Source organism: Ixodes scapularis, unplaced genomic scaffold (genome assembly GCF_016920785.2).
Source record: "Ixodes scapularis isolate PalLabHiFi unplaced genomic scaffold, ASM1692078v2 PGA_scaffold3__209_contigs__length_174095766, whole genome shotgun sequence".
NCBI lineage: Eukaryota > Metazoa > Arthropoda > Arachnida > Ixodida > Ixodidae > Ixodes > Ixodes scapularis.
In genome coordinates this window covers 109590947-109599825 of record NW_024609868.1, presented here as the reverse complement: position 1 = coordinate 109599825, position 8879 = coordinate 109590947, and the positions used below count along the sequence as shown (strand labels likewise).

General features: G+C 46.3%; 1 protein-coding gene across 1 annotated transcript; it reads left to right on the top strand.

Annotated features, from left to right (window-relative positions):
• The first annotated feature begins 943 nt into the window (after positions 1-943).
• On the top strand, positions 944-1596 carry LOC115315773. Its single transcript, XM_029975082.4, has one exon. It carries the CDS (start codon positions 952-954, stop codon positions 1594-1596), a length of 645 nt encoding a protein of 214 aa, XP_029830942.3. The 5' UTR covers positions 944-951.
• Positions 1597-8879: the final 7283 nt, after the last annotated feature.

Genomic DNA, 8879 nt, shown 5'->3' with positions numbered 1-8879 from the left:
TTTTACATTTAGAGTTACATATACATTATTGCTGACACAAATTTTTGTCATTTTTAAACGCAGATTACCCGCTTTTGGTCAGTGCAGGAGCACAATCATGCAAACAATCATGGCCCTTCTGATGTCACCAAACTAAGGAGCCAGCTAAAAAGGAAAGCTGTAGAGACCGCAGAACCTCCTAGCCGTCTGCTTGCTCAGGCTTTGAGCAATTCAACAACATCCGTGCGCGAAAGCATCGGTAGCCTCGAGACTATTCGTCGTGACCTGCGCCAGCAAAGAAGTGAGGTGCGTCCGCCGGAACCCCAGACCACTGCTGATATTCAATTACGAGATACCTGGACAATGACCGGAGGGCCGGAAAAGCAACCGTTTTTGATCTATGACAACGGGCCGGAGAGGCGAGACCGCATGCTCGTTTTTGCAAGCCACGAACAGCTGCGGGCACTATCAACAAGCCGAACCTGGTACATGGATGGAACATTCTCGGTGTGCCCAAGACTGTTTAAACAGTTGTACGTTATGAGGTGTACAGCTGGGGAGAGCACCGTGGCGTGCGTTTATGCTCTGCTCCCAGGCAAAACCTTCTCCATATACGAAGAGCTTTTTCAAGCGATTTTGGACACGTGTGAAGCGAACGGTTATGCTCCATACCCTGAGATCATCATTAGCGACTATGAGATGGCCGCCATAAGAGCGTCGAAAGCGGTCTTCGGAGAAGATGTCACCACGAAAGGCTGCTTCTTTCACCTCTGCCAGAGTACCCACCGCAAGGTAACGTTACTCCCAAAATAATCTTGAAAAGAAATATGGACGCCTCTAGTACCAACCATCTATGGCCAACCAACATAAAACCTATGATATGACATCAAAAACAAAGAAAAGGCATTTGACTAAATTTGAAGTGCTTAGCTCCCCAGTACCAAGATATAGCCTCTACGTCAAACTCAATTAATGCAACCGCATCAGGATCTCATCGTATCTCTTTTTGTTCTATTCTTTTTCAAGGTACGCGAGCTGGGCCTCATCAGCAGGTACAAGACGGACGACAGGTTCAAGAAGATGTGTGGAATGCTAGACGGCCTCGCATTCCTCCCTCCCGACCTTGTTCCAGTTGGGCTGGACTATATCCGTAGTCAGGCTCCAACAGACCTCGATGACCTCATCGACTATTTTGACGCGACGTATGTAAACGGAACGTTCCGAGCAGTGTCATCGAGAATAGCCGATGGCGCATTAACCACAACGATGCGCCGACGACGCCCCGAGTTTCCGCCGACAGTTTGGAACGTGTTAGAAGCCACATTAAACAACGAAGACCGCACAAATAACGGATGCGAAGGATGGACCAGCGGGTTTAAGAAGCTTGTCGGGCACAGCCAGCCCAGTATATGGAAGCTGATCGACTGCTTGCAACAAGATCAAGCCCTATCGGAGGTAATGCTGCTGCAAATAAGCCGCGGGGAACCGCCGACGAAGAAGACCAAAAGGGCGACAAGGCGCCTACAGGACCGCCTCCGGAACATCTGCCTGCACTATCTTGAGCACAAACAAGTTCCAGCCCTTCTGGAAGCGGTCGGAAATTGTATTCGATTCTAACGTGCGTGTATAAAAAAAAAATAATTCATGTTTGAGAGAAAATAAACGCAAATCATTCAATTTATGACTCCTCTGTGCAAAATCACTTTCGCTCTTTAATGCGGAAATAATATGTGGAAGTGAAAATAGACGAGTCACTTATTGAGCGTGGGGAGCTTTTCTCCGCCTTCTCCATTGGTCCGGTGAGCTTTTCTCGGGTGAGCTTTTCTCCGGTGAGCTTCTCTCCGGTGAGCTTCTCTCAGGTGAGCTTTTCTCCGGTGAGCTTTTCTCCGGGAATCGTAATAATACACCCTTTTTTCTGAGAGTGTACAGGGTGTTTGCTTTTTATTCAAACCAATAGCAAAAACTATATCCGAGTTATGCGAGTACAGTATTCACCATGTGTAAATAAGGCCCAGCAGACGTTAAATCAGAAAATAATTCCGACACAGTATGTCATCACCTGAATTAGACATATATGAATAGCTCTTTAAATATTTGTTTTATTTGTCATGTTGCACTTGCAGTATTGACCGCATTTGGCACTAGAGGGTGAACCAATTAAAACAATTTGCGAGATGCCTACGGGCTGCGAGAAATTTATCTTTTAGCTATCGCATTTTAGTCGCCTGGTGTAAGGTCTGGCGTCATTGTTTATCGCTTTCTCGGCGTGCTCTACGTGTTGCCGGGCGCCGCCACCTTCGCATTCGTGACTAATGCATCCCCGTAAAGAGATTGCCCTCTGCGGGAAGCTGGCCGGGGTGTCATGTTTCCTCTCCGTGCTCCGATGGATGGACGAGCAGCATTGCATTCCAGAGTGCCAACGTTGTATGAGAGTTGCTTAAGACCTGACATCAGAACCGACGAATGGCAAAGCCTCTAAAAGAGTGACGTTAGTTTCGGCAAATAGCAAAGCCTCTGAAGAAATGATGTCAGTTTTGACGAATGGCGCTGGAGAAAAGTGATGTCAGTGTTCGGAGCTTTTTTCTATGTTCTTTCATTTGGGGGGATTGTAAGCAGGGCGTATGCGCTGGTATTTAAGCGTTGTCTTGACTGAGAAAGGGGTTCTTGTCTGGAGCTAGGTGGGCAGGCCTCACCTCGAGTAGCCGCGGAGAGGGTCCGCGGGGCGGCCAGAAAGTTCCCTTCCTGCTTTGTAAAAGTTGCTGTATCGTGATTCCCTGTATATAAAGTATACCTACCCCATACCAAACCTCACCGAGCCTTCTCGCTGATGACATCGGGGGTCCGTGGCGCATTGAGAAAAACAAAGAGCCATCTACTGGCGCAGTCGACAGCACGAAGCACCACGGAGGAATCGACGACGGCAACAAGACGACAGGAAACCCTCACAGGACGCCAAAGGCGGCGTTTCAGCAACGGACAAGAAAAGACAGATCATCGAGTTTCCTTCACTGGCCGTCCGCAGGAACGACACGAGGTCAAGACTGGGACAAGAAAGGCTACGAAGGAGAGATCTGCGACGTTTCCGGAACGAAGGGGATGCCAAGCAGTAACCGTCGACGCACAGACGAGGAGCGACCGCTGGCAGGCCACCGGGAAGAAAACATCGACCCGACACGCGGTCACGCACCGCCACTGTCGTGCCTCAAAGACCAAGAATTGGGCGCGGAGAGCACCACTTCTGCAGCGATGACGTCGGCTTGAGGCGACGAGCGACCAGGCGCACACACAAGCATCCGAGTGAGTCCCTTGGTTCACATTCCTCTGTTATGTGTTGTGTTGCTCGAGCCGGCCCAATTATATGAAGACCAGATTCCCGCACCTAAACGCAGATAAAAATCGGAGAAACATGAACGAGAGCGGGAGAGGCGGCGGGGATGGTAGTAACGTGCCAGACTCATCTCTCTCGGAAAAGGAGATAGAGTATAACCTGAAGCTACACACTTAACATTTTTACACCCTTTAAGGGTGCTACAGCACCCTTTAGGGGTGCTGCAGAGGGTTTGCACCCTTCACTTAGCCGTCTAGCACCCTTTTTCTTGCAGGGTTAGCACCCCTCACGACGAGCGCGAGGGTGCTTTTGCGCGAGCACCCTTCCGATTCATTGTGAGGGGTGCTGAGAGCTGGAAGGGTGTTGGTACGGTGCTCAGTTTTTGGGTCAAGGGTGTTCTTTATTTTTAACAGCATAATTTAGAAAAACAAAAGGAAGCGATAGATATCTGTATGTCGTCTTCAGTTTATATAACTAGGCTCAGCGTACATTAAATGAATTGATGAACCACAGTATATTTTTTTATTCATTTTATTTTTATTTATGGCTAATCAACCAAAATCTGTATACTCCGAAAATCCGATCGGCATCTATTTCAAATTACGACCAGCAAAAATAAAGCTCAATCAATCAATCAATCAATCAACTAGTATTTACTGCAGAGTTAAGGAAGAATCACTGGATTTCACGCTGGCATAGTTCAATAATAACAATAAAAATAAAATCATTTATTGTTTTTTGCAGTGCCCAGGGACATTCAATAGACCGATCCCACAGCTAGTTTGAGTACGCCACCGCTGCCGACATGCATCGTGGGAGCTGTAGTCTCTGCACACGCGACAACCCTGCTAGAGGTCTGCGCGAGCAGAGCACGAGGCGGCATGAGCTATCTCGTGAATTGGCGTCTGCCTCCTACAAACTACAGCTATGGCGGCGTCTCGCATGCGTGGAACGCTTGGTGAGATCGGTCTATTGGCCTTCTTGCTAGCGTAGCTCAATAGAATGCATAAACAGATATGCTTGCGCGCGCGCACACACACATACACGCGCGCACGCGCGTACGCAAGCATGTACACGCGCAAACGCACGCAGACGCAGACGCACGCACAAACAACCACGCGGACGTATCCACACGCGCACACGAGCACGGGAGCATGCACGCACACACGCACGCACGCACGGAAATGAATACGACGAACGAAACGTGCTTGAGCTATAGTTTCGGTTTCGTGTTTAAAAAGAAAACCTTAAACTTAGATAAAACCTAAGATAGGTTAAATTTGTGTTAACTTTCTACAACATTATAGTGACACTATTAATAGTAATATAATACTTATTTTCTTAGTTTTGTTTAAAAAAAAAAAAAGAAGAGCCTTTTGAAGACTGCGCAAGGCCCATCGCTATTGCACTCAGCTACCGTTGGCAGCCGTTGGAAGTTAGGCAGGCTTCGAGGATCGCTTCCTTTTTACGTTTTAGCCGATATTTTAGATATCTTCCTTACGAGTAACGTGTTCAAGCGTAGCAAGGGATGACTGAGAGCTGGGAGACGCTACGTCTTACCAACGCAAGTTGCGGACAGTCCATCAACACTGCTGCAAACGCCGGTGAGCACTTCTGTTTTAGCGAACTGCGTCGCTGTTTTGAAACTTTGTCGTGTACCATGTGCTTGCTAAGCTATGCTTGATTCTAACGATGCTTCTGGCCGGTGTTATTTCGTTAATTAAAAAGAGCGTACGTTGTTCAGAACCTATGGCTTGCTCCGCAGGGTGAGAAAGATTCGTGTGCGGCGGAGCCGAGAGGCTGTTCTGGGCGCCGTTCTACGACGTTCGTCCGATGACGCATTTTGCGGAGCGTTCAAGTGTAGTCTGACGGCAGCTCAAGCAATCACAGGTCATGCTAGTTCTGCCGTGTGGTCTCAACAGCCGCTCGCCACCGATTCGTTTCGTAAAACGGGAGCGAGAAAAAAACGTTACAAGAGCGAGCAGCATGATTTCTTGCCTATGCTTATAATGCCTGTGCCGCAGAAACGCGCGGTCATTTCGCGTATGCCGAAGCGGCACGCTTTTGAAGTATACGATTGTGCGATGTAAATAAAGTGAGTTTGAATGTCGCGTTTTTACGGGGCAGCGAAAGCCGCTTCAAAAGCAGAGCAGCTAGAAAAAGCAAAAGTATGAAAAAAATGCGAAAAGATCCTGAATATTCGATGGTGTTGAAAGACTACCAACGTACCGACTCGCCCAGTTATTCTTTCTGTCAAAAAAAATAATAACCAAAAGTAATAAATGAAAAAATACCAACTTTTAATTGGTTATAAAGCATGTGTAATTCATGCAGTACAGCCTTCCCTGCTCTGTTGCTTTCATGAGATCAGGTAATGTGTAAATGTGTAGGGTAGTTCACAGGAACAATTTATGTCCGACCCATGATATTGTACGTTTTCGCCAAATGCTTCAAGTTATATAAAAAAAAATGCTCATCATAAATTAAGCCACACCACTGAATGTACACTAGTGTGTGGTGTTATGTATGTTCCCAGCAAAAGAAAAAGATGCATTCAAAAAGGGCTAAATATTGCGTTTCCTCTCTGTTGAAGCTTTTTCAGGTACACTCAAAACGTGGGTGTCTACGTCTAAAAGAGTGGAATTGACATTTCCCGCAGGGCTGGCTGGCCTGACTCAGTTTGGCTGGCAGCTTGCAACCTATGGGAACCTGGAGAACTGCACCACAAGAGTGAGAGTGACGCCCACCCTGCACTTCCTCTACGATGGCACCATAAGGAAGAGGGAGCTGCCCCCAAAGTGAATGCAGTGGCAGGCGGGTCGTTACAGTGAACCCCCATACAGATGACACCAAACGGAAAATCATTAAAAATGAATTATTATCAGGAACAAAGAATGGGAGTCGCACAGACAAGGAGGAGGAGATGAACACAGTGTTGTGTCATGTCCGTATGCTCTGTTCCCATATTCTTCACAATTTATTTTTAATACTTGTCTACCAACTGGTCCAATCATCAGCACTAGCCAACAAGAGTATGCTGCTATTTTTTGCTCTGCATTAACACTGTGCTTACAGTTAAATCCTACAGTAATGAACAAACAAAAAAATGGGTGCAAGCCAGGCACGTAGCCAAAATCTTGATTCCGCGGCGCCCATGACAAAATGCTGTATGAGAGGGATGGGGGACAAGAGGCCTCAGCAAAATGGAAGACTTTGGGGAGGGGGGGGAGCGGAGAGGGGGATGGGCTTTCGTTATCTTTTGAGTAGGACAGGCGCTGGCAATGCCTCTGTGGCACTGGGAAAGCTGAGGTTCATATCCTTCAAATTAATTGGATCTAAAAAGCTATAATATGTATTAGCGGCTGAGAAACTGCCCTGGGGGAATGCAGGCAGAGGATAACAAAATTGAATGCACACACGACAGAACAATAATACTGAAAAACAAGACAGACAGAATAATCCACTACCGATGGAGTTGCCATGCAGTTGCTTTCATTTTGTGCGTTGTAATGTCGTTGGGCTCCCTGAAGCAATTAGCTAGACATGTCAGTTTGTACTGGGCGAAAGACGATGAAGGAGCATTTTTTTTTTGTTGCATTTTATGACCTTCCATTTCAGCTTCTTCAAATAAAAGGAATCCTTAGAATCCCTGTATTGGTGGTTTGGGCAACCTAGGCAATAAGGAGAGAATTATGTTACTAGTGCATTATGTTTTAATTGAACAAGGCAGAACCAGCTTGTGCTGCAGTGGCGTCACATAATGTCGAATGCACGTGACTTGCGACGCATTGGCGATGCCTCATGAAGCAACTACGATGGGTCAGACCCACCGCTTTGTCTTTTTTAAAGCAAAATGAATATTATAATCAGGGAGCTGCACCAGTTATTTATTAAGGTACTTTTTATTTAATATTGCAGATAAACAAGGAACATCTGAAGTTATAATTATAAAGTATGGAATCATTAAGCAACGAAAACATCAAATCATCAACACACCCGCCATGAAGCAGTGGAACAGGGGGCGCACCGCAGTAGCTCTCAGCAGTAAAGGCACACTAAGCAGTTGTCACAGCTGTGCAGTGGCTGCAATTACACCTGTGTGATTGCAGGAAACTTTGCTTAGAACCAAGCTCCTTAATTTTGTGCAACAGGTGGTTGTGGGACTAATGCAACAAATGCTCGCCAACTTGTGCTTTCGTCTCGCCGGGCGCTGTAAGGAGGCATGCTCGGAACATTAGCATGGTCTTGGTCGTCTTCTGCTGCCCCTGATACCGGCAGGAGCCAAGAGTCTTCGCCAGTGCGCTTTAGACGCTTACAAGAAGTATGCTTGTACAGCACTACATCCAGCTCCACACTCCTTTTAGTACCCGAAGCTCCAACTTCGATGGACCTTGCAAATCATGTAGGCAAGCGCCGTGGAAGGCGAGCCCTCCACGGCGCCAAGGGCATGAAAACTGTAGAGAATTTCTACTAACCTTATACTGGAACTGTGCTACTATTTTTCAGACATCTTGGCAGTAGCGGCTACGATGATCGTGGTTTACAATGTCAAGGAAACCATGGCACTGTCACATCTGTTTGTTGGAGAGGAGGTAAGCTCTCAACTATCTTTTCTAGCATAGGTTACAAAATGTAACCTAGCGCTTTTATGAACTCCCTTGCGCACAATCTTTCTAAGCAAATGTTTAGGCAACATTGGGGCACATATGCAATTGTGAATGTATTCATCTTATTAAAGTTTTACATTTTTTTTTAATGGCAGCCAAGCATGCGGTACATTACAAACTAGCACCTTTCTTGCACAACAGATAGAGCCATGTTCCATGCTTGTACATAGTTTAGCCTTCATCTAGATCAGAGTTTAGCAAAGTTATGCACTTGGAGGTGATGTTTAGGAGTCGCATGGTTTCAGGGGAGCCAATACGATGCTGATGGCACTGCTTCACATGTTTGACTACAACTTCGTCAAACAAGCTTTCTAATCACTGCACGGCACACTCTTCTAGAAAGGTACAAAGGATCCAGTGGCTGTCTTTCCTGACACACTGATGGTTGGAAATATCATGGCCAAAAGAAGTTTCCACAAAATTTCTAACCATCTAAAGCAAAATATTTTGGCCCAAATGTACATGGGAGGTGAAGTAATTGCAGATCAGGAGATCACACAAGGAGAATGTGGACTCCTGTTGACTGATTCTGGCTTTTTTGCAATGAGCAAGCCAAAGCAACGTTTACGTCTCTATGTGGAACCAGACTTCTGGCTAGCATTGCCGAAATTTTACTAATCGCAGAGATAATGCAGGTGTCCCTGTCGCACTGATGATCTTGCATATTTTTCAGTGCTGGGAAAGCATGATTTACTGCCACTTGTCTAAGTTGCATTCTGTACAAGTGTAATCAGGTCTGCAGAGGGTGGGGGTATTACGTATTTAACATAGATCAAGTGACTATAGCAAATAACACTGGACCAGCTCGCTGGTAGATAGTGATATACTAACTGTGATGATTTAGAGAAGACAATCACGCATGGTTCCTGCCTTACATTGCATTGATTTTGTTTGCTAACACAGGA

Bases quoted from the DNA above. Each gene is read 5' to 3' on its own strand.
- LOC115315773 (XM_029975082.4), top strand. From the start codon at position 952: ATGCAACCGCATCAGGATCTCATCGTATCTCTTTTTGTTCTATTCTTT.